The sequence below is a fragment of the Asterias amurensis genome, chromosome 10 (assembly GCF_032118995.1).
Source record: "Asterias amurensis chromosome 10, ASM3211899v1".
In the NCBI taxonomy this organism is placed as follows: Eukaryota; Metazoa; Echinodermata; class Asteroidea; order Forcipulatida; family Asteriidae; genus Asterias; species Asterias amurensis.
In genome coordinates, this window is record NC_092657.1 from 15,657,322 (window position 1) to 15,676,015 (window position 18,694).

At 38.3% G+C, this 18,694-nt stretch overlaps 1 protein-coding gene across 2 annotated transcripts in view; it reads left to right on the forward strand.

Moving 5' to 3' along the window:
• The first annotated feature begins 13,364 nt into the window (after positions 1-13,364).
• LOC139942913 (uncharacterized) overlaps positions 13,365-18,694 on the forward strand; it is a 59,822-nt gene continuing 54,492 nt past the window's right edge. For both annotated transcript variants that reach the window (XM_071939733.1, XM_071939734.1), the window contains exon 1: positions 13,365-13,745. In XM_071939733.1, coding sequence (XP_071795834.1) covers positions 13,540-13,745 — 206 coding nt within the window. In that variant the 5' untranslated portion in view covers positions 13,365-13,539. The remainder of the gene's footprint in view (positions 13,746-18,694) is intronic.

An 18,694-nucleotide genomic window follows, 5' to 3' on the forward strand; every position in this document is an offset into this window, starting at 1 on the left:
AAAGTTCGGTAGTCCGAATCGACGATAAGGTCCGATAGTCCGAATCGACAATCGAACCTTATTGTCAATTCGGACTATCGGACCTTCGGACTATCGAACCTTCGGACTATTGAACATTCGGACGAACGAACCTTCGGACAAACGAACCTTCGGACTAACGAACCTTCGGACTAACGAACCTTCGGACTAACGAACCTTCGGACCATCGAACCTTCGGACTATCGAGCTGTAACCGATAGTTACAGGGCCCTTTCACGTAAATAAAAACAACTGTTTAGCATTTTAATGTTATACCAAATAAAAGTAAAGGGACTTCCTAAGCGGTATGAAGCCACTGGGTCATATTAAAGACCTGCTTGCGCGAAAGTGTCAAGTCGTGAACTTTGCTGAATTTCACTTCAAATGTGTCAATCAATAAGGAAATCCAGTCATATGACTAAACATGTAAATACATTTTAATTGTGTAAACAAAATCATTTCGAATAATTATTACCCTCCTCCCGTGCTTTTCATGAAAGATTCGCGAACAGCTCCGTTACGTTTTTACACACAGACATGTTACGTCATAGTTGGGAGCTCCAATTTGTATAGCCTCCAATTAGTTTGTTGCAGCAAGTAGGTATAACAAAGCAAATTCCCAGACATTACATCAAAGCATTGTCATTTTAGGTTGGGGAATGATGTTTTAATCGATAATTACGAAAAAATCAGAAGTGTACACATATCAAAATTACATTTAAATGGTGAACAAACGCATCATAAACAAGTTAAAATAGCATTTCCGTAAAAAAAAAAAATTCCGCTCAAGTAGCTGTTTAACCTTGCACTTGTTGGTTCAACCCAGGACAACAATCGTCATGGTTCATTTGTCACAGTATTTCGTAATTTGGTAAAATTTATTGGGAAACCCCACTCCCAGCCAAACATGAAATCTTTTGTTAGGTACCATTCATACAAAAACATGAATAGAACTGGGATTTTTACGTACAATGCACACGTAGCTTTAGAAAGTACCCCTGAGTTGTGTAAACAATAACACGTCTCGTATGATGATGTAGTGTTATTTCCTTTATAAACTTGAATTTATATAGTTTCGATCAGAACTATCAGGACAGCGGTCACTGTGGTTTTCTGTATAAATAATAACCTAATCCCGGTAGTTTACAAATGGCGAAGGGAAATATTGTTTCCCCCCTTTAGCCATGTGTCTTCGTTTCGTGCATGTGACCTCTTAATAGTGACCATTGTTTTGTTTTCTCGGGGAAGTAATGTTTAAATTTTAAATTCAAATATTCAATTTCTAGGAGATTTTACATCCGAGTGTTGCTTCTAAAACAGCCCTTGACTCCCCTGAGGAAGTTGGAATGTGCATTCAGCTCCCTAGATACTTGAGTGGGGGTTGGGTGTATGTGGGGTGTACATTTACTCGAGGGACACACATGAAAAAATTAATGTAATCAATAAATTAAAAAATTCACACAAAGCATAATTCTAGTACAGAATTCTACCCTAAATAGTTGAAGGTATTGAACACGTTTGGTTAATTTGTCAAAGACCAGTATTCTCACTTGGTGTATCCCAACATATGCAAACAAATAACAAGCCTGTGTGAATATTTGGACTCAATTGGTCATTGATGACAAGAAAAAGCTGGAATAAAAACAGTAATAAAAGGCTTCTGGTCAGAAGTCTTTGAAAATTTTAGTAAGAATATACCTCTTTCTCAAAAACCGTGTTACTTCAGAGGGAGTCGTTTCTCGCAATGTTTTATACTATCATTAGCTCTCCGTTGCTCGTTACCAAGTAAATTTGTATGCCGATTTATATTTTTTTTATTTACTAAACGTGTACAGTGTCTTTAACAAGCTAACCAACAATAAATAAATAAATAAATAAAATGGCGCGAAATGGACCAAAATGGCTTAAAATTGCCCCCCTGCTTAGTATTGCAGGCGATCGGCGGCACTAATTTTTTACAAACTCCCGGGAAAATCCCTGGAGTTTTTAACCCCACCGTCACCACAGCAATCGTTCTCACCATCCCATTTTATATAGGTAACTTCCGGGAGTACTATTTCAAAAGGAATATGCACGGCCGTTTCATAATTACGATCAAACCCAAGAAAATACTTATGGTGTGAAAAGGGCTTTTCTTAGTAGTTCAAAAAGATCGACCAAAGGTTCCCGGGAATTTTCCCGGGAATATCTCGGGAATGACTATAGTGCGAAAAAGTAACATGAGATTCTACACTTCACTCAATTCAATTTGGCGGGTTGAACCAACGTCATGTGGTTACACGTGCCGGGGCTCTAAGTTGTCCCACTGCACACGACTATCTCTTCTGTCAGGAGGTATGCCCATCCTTTGTGTGCCACAATTGGACAATAAGGCTACAGGTTAATCTGGGCATGGTCGTGGTGCGCCCTGCAGACCGCCTCTCGGACAATACAGATTTGCATACGTTCCAGATGGTTGCAGTAATGAGGGGACAGGCAGTGCTGCTGGTGCAAGAGTATCGAGTGACCAATCAAATTCTGGTTACACGCCCGAGCATTTATCATACGTCCTATTTAGGTTTCGGTACGTCCTTTCGTTTAGATTCTGGTACATCCCTATTTTGACCAACGAAACCTTTAGTCGCATACGCACACCCCGAATCACTGATTCTACAGAGATTTTTTTTTTTTTTTTTTTTTTTTATGGGGGGGGGCGCTGTATACATAAACGAACTCAAAACAAATAAGAATCCTTGCTTTTAAATTGTTCTACTATTGCACCATTTGTATGTTCTTGTATTTTAGTTAGCTCCGTCTGGACTGGCATCAAGACTCTTTCGAGGCATGGATGCTTTGCTTGTATAAGAAATTCATCGGTGCAGATGTATAGATGGTGGCGAACAGGATGAGCAGACCAATGAAGACCAAGACGCTACATCAGTGGTTCCAATGACTATTATTAACTGATACTGGCCTGACAGTTTAGTTAGAAGCTAAAAGGATCATAATTTTTGACGCTGGGCTCCCGGACCAGTTTATTGGCTGGTGAATAACACTGTAGTATATTGCTAACATAATCATATATTTAGTTAGTTGTTTATAATAATGCTTATGCGAGATCTTAAACAAAAGGCATAGCAACTTAAAATTATACAGAGTAATTACCAATAGTGTCCAGTGTATTTAAACAAAGATACTATAAAAGGAAGATAGGACACTGAGTGCGCAACCGTGAAACGCAAAATGGCGGGAGCATGGAAGGGCGCCCGCTATTGTCGGGCAAGTAAAACCAAAGTCGGCTCTGCGCTACTACACTGCACACTATGGCTATGGAAAACTTGCAACCAATAGGCGCTAGCTCAGCACAGCAAACATGTCACTATGGTGCTCTGCAGTGAATTGTGTGAACAATTCACAACGGAATATAAATATTCACTTTTACAGGTTTCCTAAAAGCAAAGAAAGGTAGGGCGAACTTTATGGCAGAACATTTTGATGTAATAATGACATTAACATCGACATCGTCCAGGCAGAAATTGGCAATGATTGGCTGGAGTTGTTTTCTGCAAAATGTTATCAATGTTTACACAGAAAGGCATGATTAATTATTATATTAGGCTACTCTACAATCATATCGTTTTTTTAATGATCAGGAAACAAACATTCATGACCCCAAAGTGTACAATGGAGTAGCTGTGTAGCAGTGTTCTTGTATTTATTCCAGCCATTTAAGTGTTTATTTTGTAATCGACTAACAACAGTATTATAAATTTGTGAATGTGATGGTAGTCTTGAATAATTTATTTGTAATGTTTTGATAAACCAGGTCAACCCAAATAATCAATCAAGATGGAGGTGTTTGATTTTAATTTGGCCTCTAGTATTAAAATCTGCACAGATCACATGGGGTTTATTATGATGCTTTTGTTTATTTCATTTGTGGTACCACAAATCAGACCGATGGGTTCAGTCTACGAGAAGATCAGATCAGCTTAGAATAGGTAAGCAGCGTTTGAAGGGCAGACGATACACAAACAAGGATAAACTCTTTGCCTTTGCCCTTCACTACCAAAGTCCGAGTGCTTACAGGTATTGCCGCAAAAATGTTGCTTTGCCATGTGAGAGATCTCTTCGAAGATGGCTGGAAAAAGTGAGAGTACAACCTGGCTTTAATAACACAAGCTTTGAAATATTGCAGCGAAAGGCTAAAACTATGTCCGAAAGAGATCAAGTTTGCGTACTAACACTAGATGAAATGAGTCTCAAGTCAGGGCTGTACTATGATTTGCAAAAGGACATCATTGAAGGAATGGAAGATTTTGGCTCTCTTGGCAAGTCCAACAATTTTGCGACTCAAGCACTTGTATTCATGGTACGAGGCCTTGCATGTAAGTGGAAGCAACCAGTGGGCTATTTCTTGGCTAATGCAGCCACACGTGGCAGTAAACAAAAGGTTATCTTACTTGAATGCATTGAGAAAATAGAAGAGGCAGGCTTCACTGTAAAGGAAGTCATTGGGGATCAGGGATCAAACAATCGAAAAATGTTTCGTATGATGGGTGTGAGTGCGGACAAGCCATTCATTGAGAGAAAGGCAAGTGAAGGTAATGTCCAGAAGGTATATTGCATGTTTGATCCACCTCATCTGTTAAAGAGTGTCCGCAACAACTTGAAACAGCACATTTTTGTAGTTGATGGATACGAAGTTAATTGGAATTACATTGTTGAGTTTTACAATCATGATTCCAAGTTGCCTCTCAGAACGGCACCTAAGCTGACAGCCAAACATATAGAGCTCCCACCATTCACAAAACTGAGGGTTTGCCTTGCTTCCCAGGTCTTGAGCCATAGCGTTGCATCTGGGATACTAACCTACTCGTCACTTGGTAAATTACCATCAGAAGCAGTGTATACTGCCGAGTTTCTAGAGCGGATGGACAAACTGTTTGATTCCTTTAGTTCCAGAAAGTTGAGGGAAACTAAAACATACAGAGCAGCAGCAACACCAAGCTCAGTTCATGTTAGCTTCTGGAAAGATTGTATTGAATGGATAAAGAAATGGAAAGTTAAAGACGGGTCTACAGACAAAATTGCTTGCTTTCAGGGATGGGTAACCACTATCACAGCTGTTGTCCAATTGTTTAATGAGTTGAGTCAGACAGTGATAGTTTTCTGGACTTGACAGCTTCTTTCAAATCACAGGGAAATTTTGGAACCTCTGAGGGGTCTACAGAAACAAATGATGACCATTTCAACCATAGCTGTGATAACTTGGATAAAATGATAGACCAGCCTCAAAAAAAAATGTAATAGTGTATGTGGCTGGTTATCTGGCCAAGCAGATACTTGTCAAGCATAAAACTTGTGAGACTTGTAAAAATGCATTGTTGAAAAATGCTGCATTCATGGAAGATCCATCTGAATTACTATTAAATTATGAGGCCTACTGTGTTGAAGAATCGGATTTTGGTGGTTTAACTGTTCCAAGTGACAATTTTTCTGACTTTGTTGTTGTATGTGAGAAAGTGTTTGTCAAATGTTTTAATGATTATTTCCACATCAATGCCATCGGCGAAAGGATTGTAGAGAGAATCCATATTGGTTTGACCAATAATAACCTTCATCTTGATTTGTGCAGTAGTGAAAGGGCAACATCGTTCATCTAATTTTTTGTGAGATTTAGGTTGCATGCTGCAGTAAAGTTTATAACAAGAGCTTGTTTAACAAGAAAGTTGTGGACTGTGAAAAGAAAGTGGAAAGGAAGAGTAGAAAGTTGGTAAAAATTTCTCCTCTGTAATTCCTGTGATCTGTAATCGATAATGACTGACAAGGCTAGTAGTGTGTGTGTGTGTGGGGGGGGGGGGGCAAGCGGGACAAGTACATAATTTGGAGGGGGCTTTTTAAGTACCAAACCATTCATTTGTTCATTTGTTCGATCTCATTTGGGATCAAGAAGGGTGCTGAGCAGAGGGGCTCTGTTGATTAAAAGAAAGTAATAATGACTTAATATGTTTAAGAATATAATATGTTTATTAAATTATATAAACATTAATTAAATTAATATATAATATATTTATGTTACAAAGATTGGTAAAAAAGCGGAACAAAGACATAATTTGGAGTGGGCTGTTTAATGTAGCAAACCATGCTAACCCTACTCATCATTAAATGTGGTATACCTACTAACTCATGTATTTATTGTTTACAAACAGAGTTGTGAATCTGGGCCGAATTGCATGGCTTTGCTTACTGCGTAGAAACCTGCATAAGCAGAGTCATGGATTTGGTCCCAGCTGGTCATTAATTGAACCTTGTTATCGTCTGTAACCAACTTGCAAGTGATTATTAGAAATGATTGATGCACAGGATACAATGTCATACTTTTGCACTTTGTTGATGTAATTAAAAGATCCAAGTATTCAGTATCCCCATATCACCACATTTACTATGAAATTAAAAGCTTTTTGTAAACTACCTCAAATAATAGTAATACAAAGGCAGGGTCAAAAATAAAACAAGATTAATTGGAGTCAAAGATTACCACTTGTAGACAATTGTGCAGAAAAACCTCATCGACCAAGAAACACTCTTTTATCTAAGACACATCCTTTGAAATCCCTAAGAAACACCCTTTTGAATTTTTAAGAAAAAAACCTTTAAATCCCTAGTAAACACACTTTCAAATCCTTCAGAAACACCCTTTTAAATCCTAAGAAACGCCCTTTTAAATCTAAGAAATCTTATTGTTTTATCGCAAATTGCCAACATTTGCCATGACCATCCTATTTATTTCTATACTGCGCTTAACGTCGCCTGCTTCGTTTTACTTGCCCACCGAGTGATGGCGCCCGTCCCCACGTTCCAATTGTGCCGAGTCATCGCGTTACAACGGCCTGCGTGTAAAACAGAGCTAGTGTCCTATCTTCCTTTTATAGTATCTTTGATTTAAACTATGTACAGTGTGGCTATAGTTTATCATGGAAGAGTTCGCGTTAACGCAGAAGTATACATTTGTAAGAATACACTCAGCCCTGTGCAAATCTTTTAGAAAATTGCGTGAAAACAGTGTTTACAGACAGGAACATCACACGAAGTTGTTTGAAACCTTACCCGATTCTTGGTGCCGAAACATCCTGTGGCATGAACCTAGACCTTGTCAAATGTTGATTATCAAATAGAGTAACTACCATTTAGCCAACATCTCTCTTGTAAATTTAGATACATGGGATTCATGCTGCACCCTGCTGCATCAGAAAAAAATCGAAACGTAAAAAAATCGAAACGTACAAACTCACGATTTCCTGTTTTTGGGGTCCAATGTTGCTAAACATTGAGACTGGAATTGGACTTTATTAATATAATGATAAACTGGGTAATATTTTACGAGTTTTTTTCATCGCATTAATGAGTTTAGCATTCACTGCTGAACTAAATGTATAAACGAAAGGGTCTTCCGTTATGGTCCGAAGGTTCAATACTCCGGAAGGTTCGATAGTCCGAACGCAAAATTTGTCTACAACAGGGGGTTCATTAGTCCGAAAATGAAATAGGGTTCGTTAATTCGAACATTTAATACGATAGTCCGAAGGTTCATTAGTCCGAAGGTTCATTGATCCGAAGGTTAACTGGTCCGAAAGTTCGGTAGTCCGAATTGACGATAAGGTCCGATAGTCCGAATCGACAATCGAACCTTATTGTCAATTCGGACTATCGGACCTTCGGACTATCGAACCTTCGGACTATTGAACATTCGGACGAACGAACCTTCGGACAAACGAACCTTCGGACAAACGAACCTTCGGACTAACGAACCTTCGGACTAACGAACCTTCGGACTAACGAACCTTCGGACCATCGAACCTTCGGACTATCGAATCTGTAACCGATAGTTACAGGGCCCTTTCACGTAAATAAAAACAACTATTTAGCATTTTAATGTTATACCAAATAAAAATAAGGGACTTCCTATGAGCGGTATGAAGCCACTGGGTCATATTAAAGACCTGCTTGCACGAAAATGTCAAGTTGTGAACTTTGCTGAATTTCACTTCAAATGTTTTCAATCAATAAGGAAATCCAGTCATATGACTAAACATGTAAATACCTTTTAATTGTGTAAATAAATCATTTCGAATAATTATTACCCTCCTCCCGTGCTTTTTTGATGAAAGATTCGCGAACAGCTCCGTTACGTTTTTACACACAAACATGTTACGTCATAGTTGGGAGCTCCAATTTGTATAGCCTCCAATTTGTATGTTGCAGCAAGTAGGTATAACAAAGCAAATTCCCAGACATTACATCAAAGCATTGTCATTTTAGGTTGGTGCATGATGTTTTAATCGATAATTACGAAAAAATCAGAAGTGTACACATATCAAAATTACATTTAAATGGTGAACAAACGCATCATAAACAAGTTAAAATAGCATTTCCGTAAAAACAAAAAAATCCGCTCAAGTAGCTGTTTAACCTTGCACTTTTTTGTTCAACCCAGAACAACAATCGTCATGGTTCATTTGTCACAGTATTTCGTAATTTGGTAAAATTTATTGGGAAACCCCACTCCTAGCCAAACATGAAATCTTTTGTTAGGTACCATTCATACAAAAACATGAATAGAACTGGGATTTTTACGTACAATGCACACGTAGCTTTAGAAAGTACCCCTAGAAAGTACCCCTGAGTTGTGTAAACAATAACACGTCTCGTATGATGATATAGTGTTATTTCCTTTATAAACTTGATTTTATATAGTTTCGATCAGAACTATCAGGACAGCGGTCACTGTGGTTTTCTTGATAAATAATAGCCTAATCCCGGTGGTTTACAAATGGCGAAGGGAAATATTGTTTCCCCCCTTTAGCCATGTGTCTTCGTTTCGTGCATGTGACCTCTTAATAGTGACCATTGTTTTGTTTTCTCGGGGAAGTAATGTTTAAATTTTAAATTCAAATATTCAATTTCTAGGAGATTTTACATCCGAGTGTTGCTTCTAAAACAGCCCTTGACTCCCCTGAGGAAGTTGGAATGTGCATTCAGCTCCTTAGATACTTGAGTGGGGGTTGGGTGTGTGTGGGGTGTACATTTACTCGAGGGACACACATGAAAAAAATTAATGTAATCAATAAATTAAAAAATTCACACAAAGCATATTTCTAGTACAGAATTCTACCCTAAATAGTTGAAGGTATTGAACACGTTTGGTTAATTTGTCAAAGACCAGTATTCTCACTTGGTGTATCCCAATATATGCAAACAAATAACAAGCCTGTGTGAATATTTGGACTCAATTGGTCATTGATGACAAGAAAAAGCTGGAATAAAAAACAGTAATAAAAGGCTTCTGGTCAGAAGTCTTTGAAAATTTTAGTAAGAATATACCTCTTTCTCAAAAACCGCGTTACTTCAGAGGGAGTCGTTTCTCGCAATGTTTTATACTATCAATAGCTCTCCGTTGCTCGTTACCAAGTAAATTTGTATGCTGATTTATATTTTTATTATTTACTAAACGTGTACAGTGTCTTTAACAAGCTAACCAACAATAAATAAATAAATAAATAAAATAGCGCGAAATGGACCAAAATGGCTTAAAATTGCCCCCCCCCCCTAGTATTGCAGGCGATCGGCGGCACTAATTTTTTACAAACTCCCGGGAAAATCCATGGAGTTTTTAACCCCACCGTCACCACAGCAATCGTTCTCACCATCCCATTTTATATAGGTAACTTCCGGGAGCACTATTTCAAAAGGAATATGCACGGCCGTTTCACACTTACGATCAAACCCAAGAAAATACTTATGGTGTGAAAAGGGTTTTTCTTAGTAGTTCAAAAAGATCGACCAAAGGTTCCCGGGAATTTTCCCGGGAATATCTCGGGAATAACTATAGTGCGAAAAAGTAACATGAGATTCTACACTTCACTCAATTCAATTTGGCGGGTTGAACCAACGTCATGTGGTTACACGTGCCGGGGCTCTAAGTTGTCCCACTGCACACGACTATCTCTTCTGTCAGGAGGTATGCCCATCCTTTGTGTGCCACAATTGGACAATAAGGCTACAGGTTAATCTGGGCATGGTCGTGGTGCGCACTGCAGACCGCCTCTCGGACAATAAAGATTTGCATACGTTCCAGATGGTTGCAGTAATGAGGGGACAGGCAGTGCTGCTGGTGCAAGAGTATCGAGTGACCAATCAAATTCTGGTTACACGCCCGAGCATTTACCATACGGTTTCGGTACGTCCTTTCGTTTAGGTTCTGGTACATCCCTATTTTGACCAACGAAACCTTTAGTCGCATACGCACGCCCCTAATCACTGATTCTAGATTTTTTTTTTTTTTTTTTTTTTATGGGGTGGGGGGGGGGGGCGCTGTGTACATAAACGAACTCAAAACAAATAAGAAGCCTTGCTTTTAAATTGTTCTACTATTGCACCATTTGTATGTTCTTGTATTTTAGTTAGCTCCGTCTGGACTGGCATCAAGACTCTTTTGAGGCATGGATGCTTTGCTTGTATAAGAAATTCATCGGTGCAGATGTATAGATGTTGCCGAACAGGATGAGCAGACCAATGAAGACCAAGACGCTACATCAGTGGTTCCAATGACTATTATTAACTGATACTGGCCTGACAGTTTAGTTAGAAGCTAAAAGGATCATAATTTTTTACGCTGGGCTCCCGGACCAGTTTATTGGCTGGTGAATAACACTGTAGTATATTGCTAACATAATCATAAATTTAGTTAGTTGTTTATAATAATGCTTATGCGAGATCTTAAACAAAAGGCATAGCAACTTAAAATTATAAAGAGTAATTACCAACAGTGTCCAGTGTATTTAAACTATGTACAGTGTGGCTATAGTTTATCCTGGAAGAGTTCGCGTTAACGCAGAAGTATACATTTGTAAGAATACACTTAGCCCGGTGCAAATGTTTTAGAAAATTGCGTGAAAACAGTGTTTACAGACAGGAACATCACACGAAGTTGTTTGAAACCTTACCCGATTCTTGGTGCCGAAACCTCCTGTTCCATGAACCTAGACCTTGTCAAATGTTGATTATCAAATGGAGTAACTACCATTTAGCCAACATCTCTCTTGTAAATTTAGATACATGGGATTCATGCTGCACCCTGCTGCATTAGCATACCTCAAATCGATCAGTCTTTGATGTGTTGTTCCCCGTTAGTCACCTTGAAGTGGTATTTTTTTTTTAAATGAAGCTTTTGTCACTAAGATAATGTGTTTTGATGAGTGGAATGTGAATAAACAGTTAACTAAGGTTATAAAAAATTAGTTCAAATTTTATTTACAAATTTAAGAGTAGGCCCCGACCCGAGAGTGCGCTGTTCGTGACGTCAATCGAGGCGCGACATTTGAAGAGAAAATGTGTTGTCTGGCACCGTACACTACGCCTGGGTACCTGATCGGTATGATGCCTACGTACATCACTACGGTCACGGAGCAGACTGCACGCACTACGGCTGCTGTGCGGACGGTCCACTCGGATAACCCTGCACGGTGACTCGCAAGCTAAAAACATGCCCTCAAAGTTCCTGTTTTTGGGGTCTTATGTTATTAAACATTGAGACTGGAATTGGACTTTATTAACATAATGATAAACTGGGTAATATTGTACGAGTTTTGTTTAACCGCATTAATGAGTTTAGCATTCACTGCTGAACTAAATGTATAAACGAAAGGGTCTTCCGTTATGGTCCGAAGGTTCAATACTCCGGAAGGTTCGATAGTCCGAACGCAAATTTTTTCCACAACAGGGGGTTCATTAGTCCGAAAATGAAATAGGGTTCGTTTATCCGAACATTTAATACGATAGTTCGAAGGTTTATTAGTCCGAAGGTTCGTTGATCCGAAGGTTCACTGGTCCGAAAGTTCGGTAGTCCGAATCGACGATAAGGTCCGATAGTCCGAATCGACAATCGAACCTTATTGTCAATTCGGACTATCGGACCTTCGGACTATCGAACCTTCGGACTATTGAACATTTGGACGAACGAACCTTCGGACAAACGAACCTTCGGACAAACGAACCTTCGGACTAACGAACCTTCGGACTAACGAACCTTCGGACCATCGAACCTTCGGACTATCGAGCTGTAACCGATAGTTACAGGGCCCTTTCACGTAAATAAAAACAACTGTTTAGCATTTCAATGTTATACCAAATACAAGTAAAGGGACTTCCTAAGCGGTGTGAAGCCACTGGGTCACATTAAAGACCTGCTTGCACGGAAATGTCAAGTATGAACTTTGCTGAATTTCTCTTCATTTTCAATCAATAAGGAAATCCAGTCATATGACTAAACATGTAAATAAATTTTAATTGTGTAAACAAAATCATTTCGAATAATTATTACCCTCCTCCCGTGCTTTTTTGATGAAAGATTCGCGAACAGCTCCGTTACGTTTTTACACACATACATGTTACGTCATAGTTGGGAGCTCCAGTTTGTATAGCCTCCCATTTGTTTGTTGCAGCAAGTAGGTATAACAAAGCAAACTTCCAGACATTACATCAAAGCATTGTCATTTTAGGTTGGTGCATGATGTCTTAATCGATAATTACGAACAATTCAGATATGTACACATATCAAAATTACATTTAAATGGTGAACAAACGCATCATAAACAAGTTAAAACAGCATTTCCGTAAAAAAAAAAAATCCGCTCAAGTAGCTATTTAAAGCCATTATACACTTTTGGTGAACAGTATTGTCCAAGTCCCACACTTCGTGTATCACAACTTATATATAAAACAACAAACCTGTGAAAATTTAGGCTCAATCGGTCATCGCAGTCGGGAGAAAATAACGGGAAAACCCACTCTTGTTTCCGCGCATTTCGCCGTCTCATGACATGTGTTTTCTATAAATTCGTAATTCTTGTTAACGAGAATTTATATTGTTTTACTGTTTTCTCAAAAAGTAAAGCATTTCATGGACCAATATTTCAAGAGAAGTCTTTCACCATTACCTTCTGTAAACCCTGTAAATTAGTTGTAAATCTATGAACTTTTATTTTTGTTTCTGTACCGAAAGGGTCCAATGGCTTTAACCTTGCACTTTTTTTTCGATCCAGAACAACAATCGCCATGGTTCATTTGTCACAGTATGTCGTAATTTGGTAAAATTTATTGGGAAACCCCACTCCCAGCCAAACATGAAATATTTTGTTAGGTACCATTCATACAAAAACATGAATAGAACTGGGATGTTTACGTACAATGCATACGTAGCTTTAGAAAGTACCCCTGAGTTGTGTAAACAATAACACGTACCATATGATGATGTAGTGTTATTTCCTTTATAAACTTGAATTTATATAGTTTCGATCAGAACTATCAGGACAGCGGTCACAGAAGATTGGAACAAATTTCCAGAACAACATCTCCTGATATTGGTTACATTTAAACCTCATATCTTATGTTAAAGTTCATCTTACAGATTAACGCCAGAAATTTCCACAAACAGGCTACAGGTGACTTGTTATATTTGCAAGAAGGTTGCTTTGGGAAAATATGGCCGACCGTGGATTTAAAGGCGTCTTGCAACCTCTTTGTTTAGGTGTGATTGCTTGTGTACTGATCATTGGACTAGTTGGAGCCAGGGCTACGGGGGACGCGTGTGAGGTTTGCCATTGCGATAGACAGCCTATGACTGTTGACTGCAGCATTAGGGGTCTGACAGAGCTACCAATCGGCATACCAAATGACACTGCAAGACTGTAAGTAATTTTTAAATTAATGTTAATAATTATTTCAAGATGTGTTTAGTTAGAGTTGATATTATTAAGTATTTGGATTGGTTTTCGTTCTGTTTTTTATTGAGGTGAACGTTTCAGAAGAAAAACATAATATTTCGAATGACAACCAAACGGACAACGGACCTGTTTACGGAACAGCGGTATGTTAGAGTTACAGAGTGAGCACTGTACTCGGAATGAGCCTCACGCAGTTTGGTCACTCGGCTGCCGCAGTCCTTTAGTACAGACGTATCGATACACAGACGGTTGGCCAAACAATTTAAAGTCACCTGAAAGTGTTATTTTTTTTGTTTAAAGATAAAGCTTTTGTCACTCAGATATGTGTTTTGATGAGTGGAAGGTGAATAAACAGTTAACTAAGGTTCAACAAAGTTAGTTCTTATTTTATTTATAAATTTAAGAGTTTGCCCCGACCCGAGAGGGCGCTGTTCTTGACGTCAATCGAGGCGCGCTATTTGAAGAGAAAATGTGTAGTCTGGCCCCGTACACTACGTCTGGTACCTGATCGGTATGATGCCTACGTAGAGAACAAAGGTCCACGGAGCAGACTGCATGCACTACGGCTGCTGTGCGGATGGTCCACTCGGATTACCCTGCCCGGTGAATCGCATTAGGCCATGGGCCGAAGGGCAAAAAGTCCTCTAGAAATAGAAGAATGCTGCAGCCCCAGGGGTGAAGGGGAGATCTATACATCAAAATGTAGGGAATGGTGCCCTCTCCAAGAAAAAACAATGTTCATATAAAAAATATTGGTTCGCAAGCGAGAAATCCAAGATGGCGGCTAAAATTCAAGATAGCGGCTATTTATTTGTAGAAATGTCTAAGAAACACCCTAATATGAACAGCTCTTATACAACAATTTTGTCCTGTTGCATAAAAATTATGATCTGGAAAGATTTCACAAAACGTGGAAAGTGCCCGTTTACAAAATGGCTGCCATTTTTTAGTTAAATAGCTCATTTTAAGCAAAAAGTCAACAATTTACTATAAATACAGTCATTACATGCACAACTTTTGCATGCAGTGATGAAATTTTGTTGAGCCGAGTATAAAGTCGTTAGTTTTCCCTAACTGGCATACATAAACTAGTTTTATATGCTTTGAAAATCCAGAAAACCAGAAACTTTGGGGGGGGGGATAATGTGCCCCCATTTAGCCCTGGTAAGCCACGCCCACAAAAAATCTCAAAAATTTCACAATTACAAATGTACAAGTTTCCTCCAATATTATGAGGGGGAACAATATTTTGTGAATTGCATAATTTTTACAGTATGTACAGGTAAATGTAGATCATGGAAGTGGCTGCAGTGTCTGTGTCCCCCCCCCCCCCCCATCCCTGACAGAGACTTTTTAGAAGGAACCGCTGGCATCAATATGGAATATTGGAATAAAGTGACGTTTCTCACTTTAATGATTTAGCTATTAAAGGGAAGGTCACATAGAAGTCATGGCTGACACGAAAGAAAACCTGAACTAGCGCCCTGACTAGCCCAGCACAATTTTAAAGGGCAAGTTTATTTTCTAAGCCACCTACTGTGTTTGGAAAAGAAGAGTGAGATCATACTGTGAATTAAAGGGAAGACAGTGAAGCCACATATACAGTTCTATTTGTAATTTTCACAAGACACAGGTGCGTCAATTAACTTTGTTAGTGTATGTAAAGGCCTTAAGACAAACATAAAAAGTAAAACCGGTACATACTCGCATACTTTCAGATATCTGTAATAGTTAAGGCGCAATCATTGTAAAATGAAGAGCACTTTTATGGGACAGGCTATTCTGAAACTATTGGAGGCTTGTTTTTGTTATAAACAAACATTTGGACTGGAGAGAGGGAAGGGCATTGGATAAGTGGTGGGGGGAGAAAGGTGTGGTGAGGAAAAGCATACATCTTCCATGAAGTTTCCGATATATACGGTATGCCTAGAAACATTCCAAGTAAGACGTTGTAGTTTCTCATAACGTTTGAAATGTCATATATGTATTAAATAATAATTATTATTACGTAAAATGTAAGGCACCTTGTCAAAACTATCCCCGGGAAAACACAGGGATATTCTAACCCGGGGACGTTTTTCCTCCCGGTCCAATTAGTATAGCTTTCAAATTCATAACGGGATTATTCCGGGACACTTCACTGACAGCTGAGCTGTATGTTTACATTCTTTAAGATTAGCCCCAAGCACTCAGATCGTTATCTACTGGAAGCCTTGTTTGCGGTCACCACTGAGCGAGGTCACCTGCTTGTGGTTTTCTCCACCAGATAAAGCCAACACTGGGATATGAACTGGGATCTACACAAGTACACTAGTTTTTATGCAGTTATCATTTAGCATTTTGGTAAATCCTGGTAAATCCATCATGAAAACAATTCTCTCAAAACATTGTATAAGAACTATATGCGTGATGAAAACACTTTAATAATTTGCAGAGTTGGTTTGTTTTGTACTTTTTTGTTACTGATTTGTTACGTGTAAACATTAACTAACTTGGATTTAACTTTGAGTTTTATTTGCAGCGATTTTGTTTTGTTTATAATCCTACACACTTCGGACACAGTTCACATTTCTAACCATTTAACAAAACAAATTCCCACATAAGTAATAGTCTCACATATTTTTTACCTCACAGTACTTCAAACATCATTACATTTTTTTTTTTGTGGTACTGTACCTTTTTATATCTATTGTACTTGATTTTACTGTGGTTTTCTTTCACGTTTATTTTGAAAAGTCAGCCGCCCGTAAAAACGATCGCAACCTCCCCACACCCCGCCACGTTCAATGATTTAGCCGCCCTATCAATCATTTAACAGTGTTGAATGAAAGCAACTTCAAACATTTTTTTAATACTATTAAATGCTTCTCTATTATAAAAATATAAATCGAAAAGTTATGCTTCCAAAATGAGCATGCAACTATTTCAGACCGGTCTGCAATACTAGTATTTTTCAAAAGCTACTCTAGTGTATTCCATGCAGGGACTGATTATATTTTCCCGCAAGAAAAACGACGCTAAATTATTAATAAAAAATCACCGGCGACGACTAAAGCTTTCTTCCGCGATTTCATATACTTGTTTACACCGCTCTGTCAGTAGGGCAAAATTGACCAATGAAAACAATTCTTACGCGCTATGTGGATATTCAACAGCCTATGGAAACATTCGTCTCTGGGACAGTGGCGTCTCCCACACAGACACACACACACACACATTGTAGGCCTATGTACACAACTGGTGTGGACGAACTGCATGGAGACATATACATGTACATGTAAAGTTGTCACACACGTGTAAAGTTGTCACACTCCCTGTTTATTCTGAGCATGGACGGTGACTTGGGATTTTATAACTAAACTCTTATGAGTCAGTTCAGGTAAATAGTTGACATAGTTGCTCACGGTCAAAAAATGAATTTTTTTTATACTTTGTTGGTGGAAGGGCCTTGGGGTGCAAGTAAACAAAATTGCATTTTCAATTCTATATATAGCCCGTTGCCATGGTTACGGCTCATTTTGTTTTTTGGCCATTTTAGGCCGATTTTGGGGTCTAAAAAACTGGTTTTTAGCTCATATTTACAACTCCACCCCACCAAAATGCAACATTATTTCAAAAAACCTTTTATATCACTACAAAGTATCATCCTTGGCCTTCCTTGAGAAAAAAAATTATTGCTTTAAATATCACCCTTGTGCTATTTTTGCATCATGCATTACAGTATGTTTTTAGAACTTGCAAAATCGACATTTTTACCCTATTTTTGGACCCCAAAATGTCAACTTGCCAGGGGTCTCAGAAAATTTTCCTTTCGGCTGTGATTAGGGCCAACATGGGTCTTTCCATATCTGGTGTAAAAAAATTGGGCAATTGTATCCTGTTGTGACAGTACTGCCTCAAAACTTTTTTCCCCAAAACGTGAAAAATGCCTTTTTAAGGGTCTTTTCACATAATATCGAAATACGTGTCCATGGTAAAAAAAAAGGGAATATTTTTCTTATACTTTGTGGATGGTAGGGACTTGGGGTCCAAATAAACAACATTTACATTTCAAATCATAATATAACACGTTGCCATGGTAACAGTTCATTTGTGTTTAGGCCACTTTAGGCCGATCTTGGGGTATGAAAAACTGTTTTTTTAGTTAATATTTACAACTCCACACCACCAAAAAACAAAAATATTTCATAAAACCTTTTACATCACTACAAAGTATCATCCTTGGCTTTACTTGAGACAAAAAATACTGCTATAAATTTCACCCTTGTGCTATTTTTAGAACGTGCATTAGAGTATGTTTTTAGAACTTGCAAAATCAACATTTTTACCATATTTTTTGCCCTCAAAATTTCATTTTTTTCAGAGGTCTCAGAATATTTTTCTTTCGGTTTTGATCAGGGCCAAAATTTGTCTTTTTTATTTGAGGTAAGAAAAACTTGGGCAAGTGTATCCTGATGTTAACAGTACTGTCTCAAAAATAGACTTTTTTCCCCAAACAGAAAAATGCATTTTGAATTGTTTTTTCTTCATATTGAATTTCTAACATTAAAAAGTAATAATTCTATCAATCTCGCTGCTTTTCCTAAGCACTAGTGGATTACCCAACATTGATCAGGAACTGTTGATGACCTTAATTTTACAATTTGCCCGGCCCAGCCCCAATCATATATTTCTTGACATTGCATAAAACAATGTTTTGTGAATAGCGCCTCTTTTTTTGAAAGTGTTCCCTTTCGGTTGTTATTGGTGTTTTCATGTCTTCTGGGTAGAAACACTGTGTTTATTGTATCCTGTTGTGACTGATCATGCCTTAAGTATAGTAATTTTTCTAAAAACAATGCATGCTTGTTAAAAAATCTGGCACTGTTTCCATGCCCTTTGAGTAATGAATACAACGTTTTTATTTAAACATA